Here is a 23,747-nt window from a genome sequence, read left to right as displayed (position 1 = left end):
CATGAATGAAAATGAACTGTATTTTTCATATAAAATGCTCAACGCAGGTGAAATATTGTTTGGATCTTTTACAAAGGAAAAACCGTGGACGATAAAATCATGTATAAAATCATAATCTGTGAACTCTTTCCTTTCCATTTCAGCCTTAAAGCAAATTAGCAGATCAATTCCAAATGTGTTTTTTTTAAATCAGATAATAGTTTCCCTTTTTTTCTGTGAGGAATAATAGTAGTATAACTAGTTCTTGTTCATGACAAACTGTTTTTTACAACCTGTTCCCCGTATCTGAGAATATTTCCATTGTTATACTGTACATTGTAATGTACTCATTTAATCATTGGGAATCCATTACAAGTTTGCTTTGTGTCCTGGCGCACAGGTTGAAGTGAGCTTGATTAACTCACTCTCCTGCGAGCATTCTTTTTGTACAACACTTACATTTTCTACTCATATCTAACAATTTTTCATCTCCGTTAATGCAGGCATTGTTTATTTTGAAAAGGTCATTAGAGTTGTTAGGAGAAGCGGGCCTGTGCACAAATAATTTGATTGAGGTAGTGGAGGTAGCTCTGGCATAGTGAGTTATGGACACCCAACAGAGAGGAGCCTCTTCATTAGTGGAGTGATTAAAATTGATGGGAACCTATGGAGCTTCAGCTCCCCTGAACTCCCTGGAGCATATCTCTCATTCTGTGCTCATTTATTTGGGACTTTGTGTTGATCAATAAAAGGTGCCTGCTGCTCACTATGGGGTCTGGCTGGGGGAAAACACTACATAGGAAAAGAGACGTGTTTTGTTGTTGTAGAAAAACATAACTGTGAACAATTCTGGCTCTAGAAAACCTTGGGGAAAGCAACAGCTTTGGCTGTTGTCTATGCAATTTTCTTTACAGGCCGTCCATTTTAGACTTGGTGATTTTTAGACTGACGTTTAGCACACCCACACTGTTTCCAAAACTCTAACTTTGGTCACACTAAACAAAATGAAACACATTTTAAGTAGAATGAATGCATAATTATCACAATTTCAAAATCATTGCATATTTGACCTCTTATTTAAAAAAAAGGGAAAAAAGATATTTTACTCTGTTTCTCATTACATGTTATGCAAATGAACCCGAATCCTTGGATTTCTCAATGGTATCAAGGAGTATCTTGATGATGGTTGTATCTTGGTCTATTGTGGAATGGATACTAGAAGAAATCAGTGCTCTCTCTGGATTACAACAATTTGAGATATAAATATATTGATTTAAATTGTATTAGTTAAAGTTGCGCTGAGAGATACTCTAAACCATAACCGCTAAAAGGAACAGGAACATACAGTATATGTGTGTATTGGTTCAGAGCCATATGGGCAGAGATACCGAACAGAGTCCAGACTCTCTTTGTCTGTGTTCAGCTCTGCTCATTAGAGTGGTGCTGTGCTGCTCATGGCCCATCGCTCCCCACTGCTATGCAGGGCTTTGCCCAAACAAACAGAAATGATGTGAATCACATGTCAGATGATTGCAGGAAATAAGAGTTTCTGCAGCGCCCAATATTTCCACACAACACATATTTGAGCTATGACTTATAGGTTTAGGAAAGGTTATTTGTATTTATCAAAATGTCTCATCAATTCAAAACTATCATTGTAATCTGATACATTTAAATTTTGAGGATTAATTATGAGTGCTCAATATGTTGATTATAATAAGTGAAGCACCAATCAGATCTAAACTGGATTGCCATCTTAACTAAAACGGACCTCATGAAATGGATCGGTTAATGACCGTTCTACATTAGATGCTGTTTCTTAGTCACTGTCATTACAAGTGTGTACAACAGCATAATGTTATGAAGTTGCTGGAACTACATAATTCAATTTTGCACATGCCCACAATGGGGGCTCTTTGTAGCTCGTTGCTTGTTGTAGTTTGAGCACTGCATTATCTGTGTGCCAAAACACACCGTCCACACTATTGGCCACTCTGTTGATTGCTTTCTTAAATGATAAAATAAGTTGTACGTCATAACTTGCGTTGGGCATCTTAACATATTTCCTTGATCAAGCATTGGGAAAATTACGCACTACAGCTTTAATTATGTCCCTCTTTCTGGGGCCTGGTTTGAACCGAACCTTCCCTTTTTGCAAAAGGCACGAGATGCGAGAAGTTTTTAATCAATAAATCATTATCATCGGTGTGTGTGTGTGTGTGTATAGCATATATTTCCAGCCGTCACTTAGCGTTTTTTTAATTATTATTTCAGTTTCAGGTTTTACTGGCAAAAAGTGATGATGTAAGATGGCTATTTTTCCCCATAACAGCTTCATCTTTCCTACAATCAATATCTAAATTGATTTTTGACACTCAAATGGCGCTCATCAAACTCCAGGTACACTGAACAAATAATTCCACAGAATTAAAGCTATTAGTGCTAGCTTTTTTATATAAATAAATGTCCGTTAGATTCAAGGCGTTGCCATACGAGTTGCCATAAAGTTATTTAAGCCCATCAGTTCCACAAAACTCTCTCTGTATTACTCTCTGGTATGTTTACAAACGGTTGTCATCTATGTAGATGGACCGACATTGTTGTTGTAAGTACTCAGAATTCCTCATGGGGTCAACATAAGTTACGCACAATAGCTTAAACTCACACTTTTAGTGAAGTATTTCAGAAATATTAAAACATCCCTTCAAATTTGGGGAAGGTTTTGCCAAGAGAATTTTTTATTTTTATAATTTAGCTTGGGTCCTAATGCGTAATATGTATTAAAGTGAGTTTTGTGGTATCTCGATACCAAGTGGAGTGCCTGCAACTTTTGACTGGGCTTTTTCAAACATATTTTCTATTATATATAGGCCTACAACAAGGCATTTGGGTCTAACCCTTGTACAAGTTTTTTTTAATACATTTCTTTCACAGCATGGGTTATGATAACTAAGAGGTTATAGCATTTTAACTTCAATCTCGGCCAAAACTAGTTAATTTTGCGTTTGTACATGCAGATCTAACGTATGATGAAATAAACATTGCAACATTTTGCTGCTCAAAAGCGAACAATTTTTTAAATTGTTCAACAATACATTTTTACAGAATTAAAACGACTTCCTTTGACTCGAGTTCTGTGATTTTTCACTGTGTGGACATTTCACCCTCCCCAGCCCAGCGGATTCAGAGAAAGGCAGGCTTTGAGGAAAGTCTTTTTGTGTTAAAGCCTTTGAATATCTATTCTTTATGATCTCTATTCCCTCTGCTAAAGTTCAGAGTGTGTGTGAAGCGGAGGAAGGGGAAGGGTGGAATCATAACACTGATGATGAGATGACACCGAACATACTTTGGAGAGCATTTTTGATTCTTTACACATTTTCCTAAACTCCGACAAATATATCCAGAAGCTATCACTGTATTCCATATAAGCTGGTTCGATGAATAATGGTTGTTATGACAGGGAGCATTGTCAATCAGACATGATGGCTTGAAGAAGTAAAATAAACATGAAACAAGGCGAATAAAAAGAGAGAGTTATATAAAGCTCTCCTTGATGTGCAGCATCGTACCTCTTTACCCTTGGCGTGTCTGTTCTATAATGGCACAAAGTAGGGATAGGTTGGCGGTGTCTTTTTCATCTCTCTGCCTTGTGTTAGAATGTTGAGAGAGGCAAAGGGAGAGTGAGGAAGGAGAAAGAAGAGAAGGGTTGCTGGGGATTGGACCCAGTCCCTGCACACCCAATTAAAGGAATCTTCTGCTAAAAAGACACAGTCTGGCAACATGTGTTCTGACATTTGTCTTCCTGAGTGTTGTGATTTACGGTACCATGGAGCTAAAGGCTAAATTAGCAGCCACCAAACATCAGGGACCAAAACCACAATGTTGGATGGGCGAGCGTTGTCAAAATCAGGCAGACAGTGTGTGCCGCTGTCTTGTTTTCATCATTGCATGCAACAGTCTAGGCTGGCGACCGTGGCGCTTTGTTGACTGAGCAGTCAAAATAATGTTTGCTGTAATGTCAAAATCTGTCAATTTTATTCTGTACCGTTTTTTTCTTGACAGCATGCTTATAAATAATTTTTTTTTATATATATATATATTTTTATAGCAGCTTTATCTTTCAGCTCCTTGGCATTTTTACATACCATCAATAAATAAAACCTGAAATAAGCTGAAATCGAACTAACTGCCTTAAGATTACCACAAATGCGCAATCGCCTGAGCCACTGCAGCTCCGACAAAATATATGAGATAAAAGGAACAAAATGTAAACAATACATTAGTGCAAATGTTTTTCAGTGCATAATGGAAAAGGGGCAAGTCAGTATGTGAGGCTCAATGATAATATAATGCATATTGCGTAACCCATGTATTTTTTCTGCATTCCTCAACAAAGCCAATCACTAGCACTTTAAGATCTTGGAACATCAAGTTTGCTGTATGCCTATTGGTTCAGTGACCTTAGGTACTGAAATTAGGTATTGATGGAAAATACATTTTTCGATACTTGGTGTTATAGAGGCGTTTTGGTCGGGCCAAAAAAGTAATGAAGTTTGATACCCAGCCCTATATATATAAAACACACTTCTGAATTGATTTTTATCATCTAGTATATTGTTTTAACACAGTATATGGCCCTTATGTCTCTCAACCACTGTGTCATAATTCAGTACTTTTAAATACAATACAAAAGTATAAAATAATAAATAATTTACAATAGATACACAACAATTTTCAACAAGTTGTAGTTATTCTGGCCCATGTATGTTGTGTGGCTACTGTCATCTACGCCCATTATTACAGATGTGGGTCCATGTGAAAAATTCCATCCTGCATAATATGGTCTCTGTACCTTTAAAACATAAACTGTAATTGAGATCCTCACTCCCCAGAACCTGCTTTGATCTCTTCCAGTGGGACCTGTTTGTGCACAGGATTCTCTGATAATTACAAGGCAGCAATTATATTACTAATTAAACAAATACAAAACCTTGACCTTGCACTTCATTACCTGCTCCTGTGCTTCACCCATAGAATCCAGAATTTTACTCCCAAATTATAAACGCCCCCCAAAAAGGAACCCCTTATGCCAAACAGACAGTACAGTTGCTGTGGGATTGTGGGATGTGTAGAGGTGTGATGTCACAAGTTGAGTGGATGCTGGAGGAGAAAGGCTGCCTTGCGGTCAGCTGGGAGGCAGCGGGCCTCAGGGAAAAGCTCTTAACTTCTGTCAGGCACAAATAACCACGCTATTTTTCACCCCCTGATTTTCAACTGAGAAAATCATTCCAGTCCCCAGTCATATACTACGCGTATGCCATGAGTCAATTCTAGCTCTGACAGGAAGAGGTTCGTTTTAAACCAACAATCTGTATTTCTTGCAGAACCTTTTTGTTCACACTTCAGTGTTTTGGGATATTGGGCATAATATACTCATCTTAGACTATAGACTGTATGAATGCATTACTCTCCGACGATTGTATCCCGGGGCATGGGTGAGTGCATGTGTGACAGCTCTGGCTGTCTTGATTTCATGCTTTTGTGACCAGGAGGCTACAGCATGCAGTTAGACTATTTATGAAAAATAAATATCAATTGACCTTAACGGATAAATATCCTTATTTAATCTTCAGGTTGCAGTAAGTACTGAAAATGTGTAATAGTCATGAAGAATTTATGTAAATCTCAATTGTCATTGCAGCTTTTGATGGGCAGAACAGATGAGGCACAATTAACTCTTTCATTGCTGATTTGATCCTCAACATTTTTATTTAATTTTTTTTTTATTTGGATTAAAATAATTAATTGTATTCAAGCACAGTAATGCAGTCATAATTTAGCATGCAAAGATGATTTACATAATTGTAGACAACCTGAGGCTCAGTTTGCATACAGTGATTTTCTGTGGTCAAACTGCTGCTAGGTGGTGCTATTGGTAGAGCTGTCATTTAGGCACAGACTAAACACTTGGAAGTGAAGCAATACAGATACATCTGTGTTGTGAATGTGTAAGTAAATATCCTGCAGTCCAATCTGTATATTCCAAAATATGATGTGTATATATACTGTAAAAAAAAATACAGTACTGCTGAAATAACAGCAATGATTTTTTAGCTGCCTCCCAGGTCTTCACTCCTGAGGCGCTGATTCTTAAAGATAAAAATATAAGAGCGGGTGCCCCCATGCTCGAGTATGTTGCCATACATCACATCATTTCACACTTTGAACTGTCAGAAATGTGTCACTCTGTCTCCCTCTTGATACCTTCATCTGCCAGAGTGAAATCATAAATACAATAATTTCCCCAATGCTGGCTCTTTTATTCTGTCAACCGTTTCACAGTGTGACTTGTGCCTCTTCATTTCCAACGCATGAATAAGTGAAAGGCCATTAATATGTCTCTTTCATTACACTCTGCACTGCATGAGCATGCAAAGAGACTATATGTGTTTGCGGGGCTCGGGTTCTGATGTCCGATTTGTCAGGCACCAAAGATATGTCACCATGTCCGCATGCAAAAAAAAAAAGTGTGTTATTCTGAGGATTCAGATTTTCTTCCTGCTTTTTTTACGTAGACAACGAGAGCAGTGCAAGAAGACGGGAACATTTCAAAGTTACTTTATATTATGAGCAAAATGTTTCCATGAACACAGCTGAACCCATGTTTTCTGATTGTTTTAAATAAAAAATTCAGTAACCTTCTGTACTCTTCCTTTTACTCTTCCTTACATTTTTTTTTTATTCTTAAAGGAACCGTGCAAACATTTATAAAAGACTGTGCTTGTTGCCAAATTCTTCCAACTTCTGTGTATTCTGTCTAAAGAGGATCATCCTCTGAACAAAAAAAAAAGGTTTTCCCTCTATCACCTCTGTTCTATCGCCTCTCACGAGACAAGATCAGGGGGGAGATACTCATCAGTCTCCTTGGCTGTTGTCTGATAAACTTTTTATTTGAAGGGTGTCCTGTCTGGTGTATCTCTGGTGTGTCTTCCTCCAGCGCTCTCCTGATTTGAAATATAGCCTTACATAATGAGGGAGAAAAATAGAGCGGTGTTGCACCCCTGAGCCGGTGTCAGCTTAATCAATCATTTTTAAACACAGGCAGGCATGCTTACTCTACTCGCTTCACATCCGCCACATCCTTCCCCGGCTCAACAATGTGACAGCAGCATCATTCATTTCGACTCAAAAATTAAACAGGCAACATCAAACTTGTCCTTGCATCCTTTTTGGTTTAAACACAGCACAGTGTGTTGGTCAGAGTGTGTGTTTTAATATTGCTTTTGTTTGTGCATTTAAACTAACAGGTATATTCTGTAGGTGCATAATAAACCGTTTTTCTTATCTTATGAAATGCATGCACGCAAGCCATGTAGTCCAGGTACATTTTACACAGGTAGCCTACATCCCAACACTTCTTTCAAGTGGGTGAGCTTGCAGATGCATGTACTCTGCATATCAGTTATGCAAAACGTGTTTTGCTTGTTAACTTTCTGGAGTAAAGTTCTGAGTGCGCTTATGTATTTTTCAAGTTCAAGTTTCTCAGCTTCAATGCTGAACATGAGTGGAATGTTGGTGTAGGGTCAAACAGTCAAATAGCACTGGTATGGGGTCAGGAGGTCAGGCAAATTTGGAGGAGCTAAAGCTGAGAGCTAAAGGAATGGAACTTGGCCTCTTCGCTTGGCATTGAGAGATTCTTTCTGGCCTTCTGTCAATAAGTCGTCTGTCATCGCAGCAAATCTCCTCAAGTTATATTTTCCCCCCTATAATGACTAGGTATGTCACTTTATTCCACCCATGCTCAGTGAAGTTGAAAGTACTACTTGACTTATTAAGACATTTAGTTTGCACTTAGCAAATCTCGCTTTGTTTCAATGCCTTGTCTGATATGATTTACCTTCATGTAAAGTATGCCTCTTGACTATTGAATAATTTTTTGACCTTAATCAACATCAAATTTGCTGAGGCATAAAGTAGTGAAATAAACAACCATAATAGCAAACATTTTACTTTTTCCTGCTCAAAACAATATTAGATATGTAATCAATGTAATCTGAGTAAAAAATACAAATATTTAATTTGCATATTGTATTTGATGAACATACTTGAATGCAAATTGCAGCTTTTATCCATTGAAGCCTACAATCCACATCAGAACTAGTGTAACCTCGTTTTAATCAGGTTTCAATTAGTTTTAAGTTATTACATTAACCATTATATGTATTATATGTATAGCCTATGTTGAGATCATCCAGTCACCGACATCGTTCATACTTCCCAAATGTCTAAATTGTAGGCTATGTGTTTTTCAAAATGATCCCAGTCTATAGGAGATAAAGATAAAACCTTGGATATATAATTTGTGCAACTTATGCATTCAGTAGTTTAAGACACCGTGACTTATCGTTTTTATTAGCCTCCTGACTTGTTCATCAGCCGTCTGGCTCGGAGGGCAGGACCGTGTCAAAGTCCACGTGCACCGTTTTAAAGGGGCGGGGTTCCGCCTCGTGGCTTGCCCGCTGATCACATGCAGAAAGCATGGTGTTTGTAATTGCTCTGCAACAAGCGCTGCGTGCGTGGATGCCGGGTGCCTGAGTTACGTTTGATGGCAGCTGTATGCCTACACGGCATTGTAGTAGTTCTCCCCCAAACTGCTGTCAATCTTTACTTTTGTCACTCAGGCAGAGCGGAGATACGCAGGTTATTCTGCGGGTGTCTTTATAGGTCCATGGTGAAGAGGGAAGGGTCCCTCTCATCATCAGCGCGAGCACAATGCTCCTGACGCGCAGTCCGCCCCTCCCACAGGACGCGGGAGATGATGATGATGATGATGATGATGATGATGATAATAATGGTGGTGCCTATGTGATGATGATGGTGAAAATAATGAAAAACGCTGTGACTATTCGTATTTGAATTCAGACATACAAGTTGAGTTGCTTTAACTGGCATGTGCAGCCAAGAATGGCCCCCACAGTGAATGAATTAGTAGTTTCGGTTAAATAATTCCTGTGCCTCCGCACCGTTTAACACATGTTATCTTGCAAACATACAGCTTTTGGGTTTTGCGAATGGAATATGATGTTGTAGATATTTTGCTGAGTTTGTATTGTGATTAAAGGGAAATAACCACAAATTGCTCCAGTTTCTGTAAGCCTTTAGATGAGGTATTTTCTGTCATTGTAGGCCTATTGGCCAAATACAATTGTTTAGATCATGATATAGCCAAATGGAAGTGCACGTCATTATGATGTAGCCTAGTTTGACCATTTTGGTCAGCTCAGTTTCAACTTCAGCAGCAGTCCGACAGGCTACTGAGTAATTTGCCCAACCTATAAATAAGATGATAACGTAGGCCTACATAAATGTAGAAATCTGCTGATCCAGATGAGAATAATAAAATATTTCCATTCTGACATTAAACCGTGCAGGGGTCGATGAGCATGGATTACTTGCAGGCCTTCATCTATTCTTCGGCTATTGACAACCTCTCCCTTTCTCAGTATGCATGACTGGAGCTCTCACTAGCGCTGCTAGTGGACAATCAAACCTACACACCCACCTCCAGACACACTCGCATTTCTCATTTCTTACTTCTAGTCTAAATTAGATAGCGAGGCGTAGTGTCGGTGCTCACAGATCGCACACAATTAGTTTAAAGTACTAGCGGTAGTTCAGCAGTCAGTCTGAAAATTCAACATGGAGTCCCCTCCAGATCCAGCGAGCGACCCGGGCAACAGCGCCTCGGAGCCGGCTACCCCGGTCAGGGAAACCCCGGTAAACCTGGAGACGCTCCGTAAAGCGGACCATCCAGCCCCGGTTCGAAGGCAGACCTGTTCAAGCACCAACAGAGGTAAGCGGACCGCGTTTTGCTTTTTTACTGTGTGAGAAATGTTAGATTTTTTTTACGAGCCTAAATCAAACTTCAAATGAAATCGCTTCCTCGTGAATAACTGCACACTGTCAAAATTCACCCAACCACACGGACATGGCTTTTATTTTTTATTTTATTTTATTTAGTAGGATACCACCACGGCTTTTGCCTGTTCGGTAGTAATGAGGGGCTCAGTGTGTGTTGCTGGCGTTCAGGCTCCTCTGACAGCTCAAATCATAGGGGGGTGATACGGTCACAGATGTCATTTACACTGACTGTAAGATAAATCAATTACACTACAACTAAACATTGACAAAGAGGAGGTTCCTTTCGTGCCAAAACAGGCCAACCTGTCCGCTAAAACCTGATATTGTCAAAGTGTCAAAAGTGAACTTTTGGAGACTGTGTGGGGCTTGTTTATCGATCAGACCCGGTCTCCTTTTGTAGGGACGTGTCCTCCACTATTCCTGATACAGCACGCAGCGCCGTTGGCTGGATTTTGTTTCTACTTCATCTCCAGCTAACAGATTTAGGCTATTCCTGTGTGCAAAAAGACGCCCTAGCAGCTGGAATTTGTTTAGCGCCAGCTCTCAAACACTGTTGCAAGCGTGAAGACGCTGCACCGCCTATTGTGACTATAAACCTCCGCACGACCAGACCATGGCATCTAAACAGTCCTGTATTATCAATTAGCCCAGTCAAAAGTCTGTCTGCATTGGTACCGGGGACTATTTCATTTCACATGATTTATCCACCACGTCCCGTCCATGTTGTAGCTTACAGTAGACAGTATTTAACCACACCCCCTCTCGGCTGTCTCCACAGCACAGGCTAACCGGGCTCATCCAAGTTCAAAGAAATCTAGTGATTTCTCTGCAGATTCTTGACAAGCAGAGTTGGTGTGTATTGACAGCGAGGCAATATGCCTATAGGACAATTAATTCATTGCACGGGGGCTTTCTATGTGCGCACTCTTCCTGTGCGCGAGGGTATATTTAGAGTGTGATATGGTGAATGTGGAATGTAAGCTGGTTATGTAACAGGTTTAGCCATAAACAGAGGCGCGCAACTGAGCAGCAGAAATCATCAACGCAGACCTTTTGACTTTATGCTAGAGCTCACCCCCACTCCCAAATGGTCACCACTGTTGTTTCATTAAAAACAATCACTGCAGTTGAGCTGTATTTCCATACCACTGAATGGGAAAACTGTGTGTGGGACTTTGTGGGCTGGCACAGCACAGCCGGAGCACTTATGTAATAGCGGGGAGAAGACAGGTAGTTGGGGAGGATTCGTGGATTGATTTCTTTCTTCTTTTTTTTCACCCCGCAAGTCTGACTTTGAGACACTCCTAACCTGCTGACCCATATTTAGCCCACCTTTTTATGCACACGATTAAAGTGCGTCTAGGAAAGAGAAAGACAGGAAAAAAGAACGCCTTTGGTCTGTTATGTAATGCTGAATTCGTGAAAAAAAGGAAAGAACCCAAACATGTTCAGTGTGGGACAACCTCTGCAGCTTTTACAGGCGTTCTAGCTGCACGGAAACTTTATTTTTGACCCCTCTGCAAATAATTAGAATGGTTATTAGAGAGCAGTTGTTGCTGTGGAAGGCTTTTAGAAAAGTTGACAACTCTTTCAAAACTTTTTGTAACTCCACCATAAATTGTCATCAAACTCTTAAAAGATTAAATCTCACGTGTTGAACTGTAAATCTCAAGGTTTACTGCTTGGTGTATTCCAGCACACAGGCAGAAGCTTGCTCCATTTTCAAAAGACTGTGGTAACAACAGGCAATTCATTATTTTATCTTATCTTTCAGAATCATTAAGTCACCATGCGTAGCTTTGATGTAGAAGGAAAGTAATGGCAATCTATTGTGATCTGCTTTGGAGTTTGTTGACGAGCCATTTTAACACTGCAACAGTTGGCACGTGTTTGTTTTAAAATACATTTACTGGGCTCACAGAGCAGATCATTTCTAAATGTAATAATGTAGAACTATTCAGAACATTCACCATGCAGGAGGGTGGAATGAAACGGTTGCTTTCATAAAGAAATTATGGCTTAACTGCTTTATCTAATAAAGCATTTGATGCAAACGCAAGAGTGTTCTGTTCAGACGTCATTGCAGTCGTTGGCACAGTTCAGTACAGGATTACTAAAAAGATACAACGATACAAAAATAACATGTTGCATGGTAGTATATATTTCCGGATCTGGAAGGCCTTTTTTAGGATTACAGTTCCACACTCAGAGCTGTGTTTTTCTAGCCACACAAACCAACATTTGAAAGGCAGCAGACAGACACTTGCACAAGCGCAGTTTCTCCCCCTCTATGCAGACTGCATTAGACTTTCTGAGGATGCACATTTTCTTATCCTGCATGCAGAGCGTTTACTGTTTTTAACCCTGAGTGCTAATACCTTTTTAAGTAGAAAGGGCTTACTTCAGCAGAAGCTCTGCTGTAAAGATGCGAGTGGGTCAGAGAACAGGCCTTAGAGGGGCTGTGGTGGATATCATTACTGGAAAGAAGAAAGGGTGTTATTTTCATATATCGCAGGATCCCCTCCGTTCACAATTCAAGAAACAATCAATATTAATGGCTCGGTTATGTAAGGTCATGGTCTCTGCAGGGACTTGAAACCTAACTATTTCACAGGGGAGGCTTTGAAGCCGCAGATCTGATAAATGCTGCGGTGTTTCTGGATCCTCCGTTAACCGGACTTTATTGCGTTGGTGAAAGTGTATCTGTGTGTGTAAACATGTTCCTGTTGTACTGCTGTAGTAGAACTCACTGAATGACACTGGCCCCTATACGGTTGTCTTTGTATGCGGTTCAAATGCTCGTTATTGTCAGACTCATTTACATTGACAATGAGTCACCTGAACATAATTTCAGGGGAGAAAGCTGTGGAACTGATAGCTTTTCATTAAAGATAAAAACAATATTTTGTTAAATTTTTAAGATTGTGAAAGTTGTCACCAAATGAAATACAGTGGATAATATTAAAGTGTGTTCTGCTTATTAGTATGCCACATCAAGATTGTATCACCTTTTTGGATCTTTTTTTTCATAATAAATAACGTCTTTTAGCTCTTTATGTCAAACATGTGCTGATTGTACCGGCACATGTTTATTATAACAATTGTCTTTAGAGATCATTTTATGTTACTATTTTAAATTCAGTCTTTTGTTTTGTTGTTGTTGTGGGAAGCAATCTTTATCTGACACTGCAGCTTTAGTAGCTGATCCAAGCTTAAAAAAGGCAGAGTATAAAAATATTCCAGTCTCCTCTAAATGAACACCTCGCCAGACTTTCATCCAGCAGTTTATATTTTTGGCCAATGAAATTAGAGCTCTCGGCGGCTAGAGTGGCAGCGTTTATTTAGTTGTTGTCCAGACAAGACGAATGAGGTGCAGGGTGGCAGAGGCTTTAAAAAAGCAAAAAAAAAATGTACACAAAAAAAGAAAACCAGGAAGTTGGCAATGGCACTTGCACACTACTCGAGTGGACAGCGACATTATTGGGGTTGTGGCATTCTCAAATTCAATGAATTGGGGCTGTCTGCCTGCTGGAGAGCATAAAGATCCAGGTGAGGGCTTATAGCAAGCTGAGCCTTCACATAGGACAGAACCGGGAGAGGAACTCCATTAGGTCTATCCTTTTTTTTCTGGCTGGCTGCCTGTAACATAATATCGACTTTCAGTTCTCCTGAGTTTTCAATTCGTATGTGTATGTGCGGTGATACTATCCCAAATTCTTTTATTGGTACCTGTCACTTGTTAAATGTTAACAATTAACCTATGTGTGAAGTCAAAGCTCACTGTTTGAACTATTCACATTAAATTCTCCTCAAAACAACAGTATAAAGCATCAGCTGGTATGAATAAAAAAGATAAACGCCCTGACCATACACTGAGCTGTGTGCATAGACGGTGACATCTGCTTTTTGTTTAGACTTTGGCACCTCTATACCTTTGGAAAAAAAAAGTTCTGTTATGAGCTTCAAAGGTCAAACTACATTTGAGTGGAGCATACTTATCTATGAAGGATGTACCTGTGAATGTCAACATAACATCAGGATTACTATAGTTAAATGAGCCCTGATTTAGTTTGATTAGATTGTTATCATGGGTGTGAGGCTCTTTCTTTCATGCCGTCAGTTAAAAGTAATAAGTAATAACTTGATAACATAGTGGCTACATTTGGCTCACTTTGTAAAGTGTTGTAAATTCCTCGTAACTTTTTAGGTCCCATTAAAATAAAAAAAGTAAAGTCTTTTTGTGTCTCTTTTTCTTGGATGGATGGCTCTGCCCTCTGTTGTCGTAAGGCATAAGAAAAGTTATGGGTCTTGGGAAATGTTTTACATTATACTTATTTTTTTGCGAATGCATGTATACAAATAATTTTCAGTAAAATGACATCTATTTTGGAGCTTCGCAACTTAGTCCACCATCGTATACAATAGTATGTAGTTTTACCTTTTTAATTAAGCTAACCAGCATTAGCCAGAGTAATACAGATGAGAGGGGTTTGTTTGGGTGTATGTTTAAAGATTTTCTTTTTAATTATCATTGAAGCATTTAATCGTATGTATAAATTATGTTAAGGGCTTTCATGAAAAAAAAAATGCGATAACCAGTGTCGATGTAGAGTGGAATATTTTATGGTATGACGGCAGCTGAAAGGACTCCTGTGGATTTTATTGGAGGAAAACTGCTTTGCAGACACGCAGTTGTTCCTCCCCAGCCAGTGAAAATGTACTCATTTCCTTAGTTAAACACTTGACCCATGATTCTCACTTGTAAGCCTAAACATCAGGGCCAATAAATAAAAAATTCACAATGCTGAAATATTCATGCATTTATATCAACTGTGTCCACATTTCTATCATCTATATTCTATAGCAATATAAAGTAGTAAACTCAGGTTACCAAGGGCAGTAAAGGAATACGATTAAAGTGCAATGGTTACAAGTTGGTAATTGGTGCTAATATCTTAGAATGCATTGTTACACAGCTTAAGCAGCACACTGTCCATGCAGAATAAAAAGCAAAACATGTCTTACAAACTTAAACACTACTACAAGAATACATCTTACACATGTTCTGCTAAAGCTGCATTTTATGGTAACTTAGTGTTAACTAGGTAAGTTAGTTTTGGGATTTATCGGAAGTAGCTTGAAGGAAACTTCAAGCCCTAATGGGGTATTTTTGATACAAAAAAAGTTTAGAAATGTCAAAGTTACCCTAGACCAAATCTGAAAGTTTTGTCCTTGCGGGACTATTTATTTTTGAGTTTGAATCACCGGTGGTTTAACTGGGGCTGGCGAGGAAGTTTCAACTGGTGACAGACACCAGATTTGATGTGAAATCTCCAGTGGTGAATGATAGCTCAGATCTATGACCCATTTTACAGAAGTTTGTGTGTCTTTTAGATAGAAATGTCTGAATAGTAATGACCGGAAATACTCCAGATGCATTATTGGAGGACGTTAAAGGAGTCTAAATTTAATGTGGTATACACTGTGGTCCATAAGCGCTGGTGCCACTGCTGCTCTGTGCCTCTCTGATATGAAATGGGCCCCCTTTAGAAGAGGCCTAGAGGGAGAGAGGTGGCGAGAGTCAGTGGTCTAACGGATCACTCCCAGAGATTCCTATGTCACATTCAGGGCCAAGCCTTTCACATCTCTGCCACTGCGGAGGCTGCAAAGCTCCGGAGCAGGTAGATAAGACCCCTTACTATGAGAATCCTCAGTCAGGAACCTTCGGCCAGCAGTGTCTGTGTGCACCCCGTCATTCCTGTGCCCTTGAACAAAATGACATTGGACACATGCATTCATGCTTCTTAATAGCATGTGAACCTAAAGCTGTGGAGTGTCTACTCCGCACACTCAAAGAAAATATACTTTTTATTATCATAAGGACTTTACTGCTTCCTGCTGTCTCTGCTCTGAGACTCTGACATGTGTTGAACACTTGAGAGAAAAAGTCAGGATGATCTCCCGGTCACGGTGATTCCCCCAGACGTTCTGTGCAAGCTTTAAAACAGGAAGAGGCAGTAATGGTGTAAAATCTAAAGCATGTTATTAAAACAGAACCCCTCAAGAGCCCCTTAACCGTTATTTTTCTTGCTTCCTTGTGTAGGCTAAATGTCCCTTATGACGGCTCTAGTTCAAGGGCCCTGTTGAGTGGTTGACTATGCGGCTTCAGACTCGGATAAAAATGGAAATAAGTGTTTCAAATTGTATCCGTCCGGCATTGTCGAAGAACCGTAGCAAGGCAGGATAATTGTTGTGCCTTCTCGTACGGTTATAGTTATAATAATTAAACTTAAACAATGTCTACACTGATATATTCTCAGGATGTATTTAATATATCTAGAGTTAACTAGACTAAAGAGGCTGGTTAATATGGTAGGAGTATGTGTGTTTTCACTTTTTTCGGTCTCTGCCTCATTATTTCACCAACTGGGTACTTTTTTTCATTTGCAAAAATTTGTCGTCAGATTTTGCAAACATTATAAATAAATAAAATATATTTGCCGGAGCAGAAGTTTTACTTCAGGTGCCTGTCCTTTTAGATTCTCCTTTGGTTCTATCGCATGGGAACAGGTGATAATACAGAGGTGCACACATCAAATCCTCTGCCGTCACACAAGTGTGCGGCAGCTAGAGCATTACTCAACTACAGTAAGTTTATTTTTGTCACCTGGAATAAACACAGAACTTTTTTTCGGGGAGACAAGGGAGATGAAACAACTTGAAAATCAGTGTCATTTCTGTTGGCTTGATTATTTATATTGGAATAACAAGCGAGACTTAATCTCATAAATAAAAAAAGGGAGAGATACAGATCCATCCCCTCCAGGTACTGCCGCCACTTAATGGAATTAGCTCCACTCTCAGGCTTGACGGGCTCTTCAAACACCCCTGGTGACTTCTGAGTGCCGATTACAATCAGCTACTATTTTCAGCCTTTGATTAAAATCTGGTGAGGTTGGACAGAATTTTCTTGAGCGCAGAACCAACTAATTATTAAGATCGCAGCCCAGCCCAGCACTCTCTCTCTATCTTTTATTCTTCTTCTTCTTCTTCTTCCGTCAGTTGCAAGGGCCAATGGGCTGGAGTAGTTAAAAAATACCCACAAGTATTAATCGTGTTAAATCACTCAGTGTTCTATTAGCATTCTCTTGTTGAAACGTCTCGCAGTAGTCTGTGTTACCCAACACACATCTTTTTACTGACCTTTGTGTCATAACAAACACATCTGAGTGGAGAATTGGAAGAGATGCCGTTTGTATTTGTTTCATAGTGTTACATTTTCCTTACATTATAATCTGTGTTAGTTCATCTAGCTTTTTTATACAGATGTTGTCATGTGGCAGACAGTTATGAACAAAACTCTTTACTCAAAATAATAGAAGATGATCACAATTGTTGGTACCTCACACAGTGTGCCATAGATTCATTGTAATGTGTCTGTCAAAGTCAATTCTTCTCTTTTGTTACTTTCAAAAGACAGCTTTTGAATATGAATAAGTCACTAATGAATATTTGGATCTTGCATGTCTGCGGATTGATTGCTTTAGGAGGCGTACTAAGACAGAGTGTGGCGCGATGGGGCTCAATCAATGCAGCAGTGCTGCTGCTGCTGTGCTGCTTTGTGACAGTGATTGAAAGACGGAGTCACTCTTTGCCACGTCTGATACACGAATCCTGCTCTCATTCACTGACAAATATCATCTGATCAATCAATATTTGCAGCTTTATTTTACTAATGCAGTATTTAAGAGGCAATAATTAACGCCATGCCGGGTTGTTAAAAGCCTATTTTTATGTGACGGACAGAAATAGACATACAGAAATAGGAAGATGAAAGCTTTTTGGTTGATGTTGATCATGGCATATCGTGCAGACGTTCCTTATACACTGTACTATCAACTTGTGAAGAACTTGAAACTTTCTTTCCGCACGGAAATTCCTGTTACTTTCAAGTTATGTTAATGTACAATCTGGAGTTATGTTTTTTTTTGTACTTTCATCAGTTCATGTTAAAAGTTCATAGCCAACGTATGTGGGTTATAGCTAGGTTAAGGGCTGTACTATGTGAAAAGTGTCAGGCAAATGAATAATCCAGAGATCCAACACAACACATGTATTTCATATTTCACAAATATTAACTTTTTACTAATTCTCTTTTATAAAGTTTTTTTTTCTTTTTTAATCCTGCCTTTTTTACTGTTGTTCAATTGTTTGAGTAATTGAAAATATGGTATGAACCAGATTAACCGAGGGGAATATTCCTTTCGATGTCATCTTGTGTTAAACAAGTGTGGTTTGTGATGCTCATTAATTTCTGCTTGCTCCACTTGCAGTGTTTGGGCTCTCTTTGCTGGCTCTGTGCCACAGCGTCTTCTGAAAGAGCCACTTCATCTCTGTCAGGAGCAGGTGGAAATTTGCTGCATACTTCTAATTGGACAAAGTGCCTTTCAAACTCTGCGGCCGTCATACACAGATCAGATTATCATACAGACCAGGTGTCAACAGAGGTTTTTCACCTCCTCCCCCTTCCGCTCCTGCTCTCTTTGGCATCTTGTTGGTCGACTTTTTAAATTTTTCCCCTGTTTCTAAACTCCCTGCCTCCTAGTGGCCAAAGGCAAAACAAGCCTTGTTTGTACAGATTAATTACAAGAAAGTGCACTCGTTATTTTGACATTGGCTGGGGCTTTTATTTCATTCAGCAACAGATGAAGTCAGGTTTAAATACCTAAGATCCTGAAACGGGTCCTTCCCAAATTTATAGCAAACGCTTGGAGATTTACAGTACAGACACATTTGCAACAGCCAGGAAGAGAAGCTGAGGCTTCAGGCTAATAGCTCACTGGTCTGCAGTATAGCTCAGGGCCAGACCTCACAGTGCTTGTCAACGCAGTCGGTGAAAATCTTCAGATCATTCCTTTAACCTAACAGGTAAAGAGAGAAAGCAGTTGAACTCCAGTGATTGTATTTTGTCTGTTGAAACCGTTAAAAGCTCAACTGCTGAATTTTGCATGAGCCAGGGCGAAGTGAAGCAAGTGAAGCAGACTAATGACTGATGTAAGAATAAAGTTAGGGTAGTCTTATTACGGAGAAGATAAAAGAGGTTTTTCCATTTATATTTCTGCAGTATAATTATTTTTCAGAAAAAAAAAACTCAAATGTGGAGAAAGAAGTCATATTTTAGATTATGCCATAGCATATCTTTTTCTTTGACAATTTGCAGTGTGAAAAAGCAATCGGGGAGGCTTTTTGTTAATGTGTTCCAGGCCAGATTTGAATATGAAACTTCAAATAAAAGACGCACTGAGTATTATGTTTATGTACTTGTTTGAGTCACTGGGCTTCAAGGGGCGCTGTGTATCTGTGCAGCAGTAGGAGGACATATTATTTGTCTGTTGATATGAAAAGTGTGAGCCTTAAAATGGAAAAAAATAAAATTGGGAATAAAATTGAAACTAAAGGAGTGCCCTGGTAATATCCATTGACAGATGAGAGGAATACGTATGTAAACGCTTCAGTACAAATTGAACCGATCAAAATAACAACTTTGACTGTTGCAGCTCTGGCTGTAGTCAATGGAGCACTGATATGAAAGCAAAACTTGAGGAATTAGTTGAAGAACCATAAGAGGTAGAACATCGTAGCTCATTTTATCACAGTATCCTTTGGTAGCGGAAAAGACTGAACCAGTTGCTAATAGTGATTAATACATTATCACTGTTTAATCCACACATCAGGCAAACATGGCAACATTTTGGCACACTTGATTGCTTATCTTGTCAGCACGTCGTCAGCGCAGATGTATTACCCATGTGCTGATTTGATTCTGGGCAAAGCAAAGTGGACAGGAGGAAAGATTGATGACGGTGTCCAGTCAGACAGATAACAACTGATTCTGCCTGCAGGGGGTTGGTCTAGCACAATCCTCTACTGCACCCCAGACGTGTAAGAGAGGCTGTGCCGGGGAGGTGAAGCGTTCCTTCACTCAATGCAAATTCAGGGCCACATTCAGAGATGATCCCAGGACGATTGAGCCAATGTCTGGCCCCCGAGCACTGTGCACCACATGATCCGTGCATCAGCCACACCTGGGAGAAACCCACACAGGCATGGGGGTCATTCGTTTAACACAGATGCATCATGTGTCTTGACGAACTCAAACAAGCGTCAACTACACACACACACACACATACACACACACACACACACACACACGCACGTCAACACGGATGAACGCGTGGTCAGAGACATACGTGTGTATGTGTGTGCCTGAATGCACACATAACCACAGCTACACAAGTGTTAATAAAATGCCGTCTGCACATGTGGCTTTATATTTGATAGATGTTTGCAGTCAGGCACCTCTTGATTCGGTTGTTTTATGTTCATTTTTGGCAATTGAAATATCACAAATCACTGTAATAATATAGCATAATATACTACTACTTTTTATGCACTATTACTATGAGAAACACTCTTTATAGGAATGTGAGTTGGTATGTATGATAGTCGCAGATTTTTGATTAGTTGCTATTAATATACTGAATCAGTATTAATTAGCAGTACAAGTCATACTGGATTCATATCTAAAATAAGCTTTCAAACTGAAGTTCCCAAGGATCTTCCCATCAACTAGATTAGTCAATCAACAGAAAATATATCAATAATTTGAACATCAATTAGTTAAGTAATTTATTAACTTTCATACGGAGTTGCTGTTTATGTCTGTTTATTAATTATTTTTGTTACAGTGTTGTTTAACTGTGGGTTGAACAAAGCAAACAATTGGCTGACATCACCTTGGGCTCTTGGAATAAATTAGACAATAGATAAAATAACAAGTTTAAAAAGGAACCAATGAAATGATCACTCGGTTATTAAAATAGTCACATCTATTGTCATTATGCTGGATTGACCCTTCTCTGACTGTGCCATATGGATACAGGGGGCATTACAAAAATGCTCTTTGCCCAATGCTCTTTTCATACGATTACATCATTTGTAAATATTTGTTATCAGTGCCATCTGAGTCTTATGATCCCCATGAATCAAACAGCATACTGCTACATCCTCAAACAGTAATACAGTGTAGCAAAACTAAATCTATTTATTTATTTAGTATTTAATCCAATAACAAGGTGTGCAGCACAGGTTTTCTCAGTGTGTGAAGCAGATGGTGGGAAGGCTAGTTTATAATAGATCTCAATATTAACTGTAGTAGCACACGCTGGGATTGTTGGTGAATGGCACACAGCGGAGTAAAAGAGAAGCAGTGACCTTCTGTCCCATCATTTACCCCCTCGTGCACCCCCATACTGCTCTCAAATTACTTTGTTTTAGCCAATTAAAGCGGCCGGCTGAGCATCAAGCAGGCTGCCATTTTTCCGCTCACCTGGAACCCATGTGACATTATCGCTCTGTCATCGGGAGAGGTGGCTGTAAAAGTGGGAAATCTCTGGCGTGCCACCTTTAGACCGCACTGTGTTCACCGAGATTAATGCAGCCATTCTCCCTCCAACTTGCAAGAAACCTCTGTCAGCTCTCTCACCTTTTTCCCCGCGATAGCGCTGCACACACACACTGTACACACACAGCTCCTCCCTTCACTGAAGCAATGAGCAAACTGATTGCGGTAGTTAGGCCTATAGCTCGCTCCGAAGCACACTCTATAGATACATATCTCGTGATATATCCTGTATTACTACCTCGGTTACAAGAAAACCATCAGTTTCTTCATGTGCAAGGAATCTATTGTCCTTAAATTGCCTTGTTGCCAATCAAGATACCGTATGCCTGGGAAATGGTTCTCTCTATCTAAATCCTTTAATGGCTCCATAATAGAAAGAAAAAGACTGCAGACACAACAATAGCATGGCACGGGATGAGTGAAGGACTGGAGTGTGTGTGGTGTTTAACGGCCATACGAGCGCAGATTATGTGCTTGAAGGGATCGAATGTGAGTGCCAGCAGTGACAGTTGGGCTGGGAATTGAGCGTGCCTGGGAGGACGTGCGGCTCGACTCCACTCGGAAACACCACTGGGCCCGGTGGCTCATCTCTGTAGTCCCTCCGCCCTCCCTCCCTCTCTCCCACTGTAGAGGCATTGTGGCCCCGCTTCACCAGGGGGAATGGAGGGGCCCCTGCTCTCCCCCGCTTGATGAGCACTCACTAATAGCGGCTTCTTTGAAAGCCGACGGGCCCGTTTGAGGGAACTGTCTTTCACTTCCCTCCAGCTTGCCTTGGCCGGGCATTCGTCAGGCTTGCCTTGGCTTTGCTGTCCTGCCCACATGATGGTGCGCCAAGGGGCTGGAAACGTCTGTCATTTGTTTTACTTTCAAATAAAAGTTGATGATTTACCAATAAAAAGTAAAAATAGTCTTTTGAAGATGTCTGGAGGCATATGGAGAAAGTGTTGCAATAGCAGACAGTTTCAGCTCTTTGTCAGGCAAGAAATAACAAAAGAAATGAGTCTTTCCACCCGTTTTTTGTTGTTGTGTATCCTCTGGTAACGATTACTTTGGCTATAGCTTTGTGTAAAGAAAAACAAGTGAATATAGAAAGTGTGATGGATATTAGAATGCTGCTGATGAAACATACTGAAGTCTTTGTCACATGAATGTTGACCAATCGTCTTAACCTGCTAGTCTGTACCTGCCCCTGTAAGGGCTTACCAACGTGCACTATGATGTCCCCCTCACTCATGTTTTATTTAACAAAAGGTATTTTTACTGTTGCACAAGAAGGCCTCCGAAAGCAGCCTTGAGGAGATGTATTCCTAACATAACGTAGAACTGGGAGGTCTGTTATAACAAAATAAGCAACTGTGTTTGAAATTGGGCCCCTTGACAGTTTACATGTATACTTCAGAGAGGAAGAGAAGAATCAGCAGTCCTTAAAAGTAAAGAGTATACTGACATTCATTTGAAGACATCTACTCTATTATCACATCTATACAATGTCTTAAAGAGGACCTATGATACTTTTTGACTTGTATGACCTATAAACGTTGTTATAATGATTTATAGTCATGTTTAACCATACTAGCTTATCAAATAATGACTTACATGCATTTAGACGTATTCCCTGCTGACCGTCTGGGGTGGCTGTGCAGAGCACTAAACACTAGGGCAGCCGGTCGAGAAATCACGTGTTCAAATCGGTTCAGAATTTCCGGATATTCTTGTCGTCACAAAAGCGGATGTTTCTATGTATGGTAATGCTGCTCAGGCAAGCTCCGGCCATGCCCCCACCTTCCTGCTCTCAAATCTCCCCGCGCGCTGCTGAAAGTGTTCCGGAAGGAAGGTAACCAATCACAACGGAGTCGGGTTTGCAGGAGGGGGAGGGGGGGATGGGGTGGAGAAGCACAATGCCGAGTATAGAGAGAGACTGCTGTGCTCGCTCAGATGAGAGGAAGAGTTTCCCGAAAATCTACATGTTTTTTTGTGATTCGGTTACTCTATAGCAGTTTTTAACAAGAAATTAAGACCAGAAAAGTAGTATAATAGGAGATCTTTAACGCTTTACTTCACAGTTGATAAATCAGTAAAGCTGAAAGTTATGTGGTTGCTTATTATCTTAGCGGTGCCCTTGACCACTGCCCTGTCTTTTCACCCCAGAGGGAGCCATTGTTCCTGTTGCCCTCCTCTTCAATGTGATATACCAGTCTCCATTAGTCTCCACATTTTGGAGTTGTCCTTGGAAATCTCCTCTCTATAACTTCTCCTGTCTCCACTCTCTCTCTCTCTCTCCTTAACCCTATCCCACTCCGTTTCTGTTTCGCGTGTACTCTCTCGCCTCCCCCCCCCCCCACACACTTAAAAACTAGGGTGAAGGTCAGGATGGCAAATTTGA

At 40.1% G+C, this 23,747-nt stretch overlaps 1 protein-coding gene across 2 annotated transcripts in view; it reads left to right on the top strand.

Moving 5' to 3' along the window:
* Positions 1 to 9,640: 9,640 nt before the first annotated feature.
* roraa (RAR-related orphan receptor A, paralog a) overlaps positions 9,641 to 23,747 on the top strand; it is a 175,811-nt gene continuing 161,704 nt past the window's right edge. For both annotated transcript variants that reach the window (XM_080027254.1, XM_080027253.1), the window contains exon 1: positions 9,641 to 9,832. In XM_080027254.1, coding sequence (XP_079883380.1) covers positions 9,679 to 9,832 — 154 coding nt within the window. In that variant the 5' untranslated portion in view covers positions 9,641 to 9,678. The remainder of the gene's footprint in view (positions 9,833 to 23,747) is intronic.

This window comes from Ammodytes marinus (assembly GCF_949987685.1).
Source record: "Ammodytes marinus genome assembly, chromosome: 5".
Taxonomy (NCBI): Eukaryota; Metazoa; Chordata; class Actinopteri; order Uranoscopiformes; family Ammodytidae; genus Ammodytes; species Ammodytes marinus.
The sequence above is the reverse complement of the archived record's forward strand: the minus strand, read 5'-3'. Positions and strand labels throughout refer to the sequence as shown.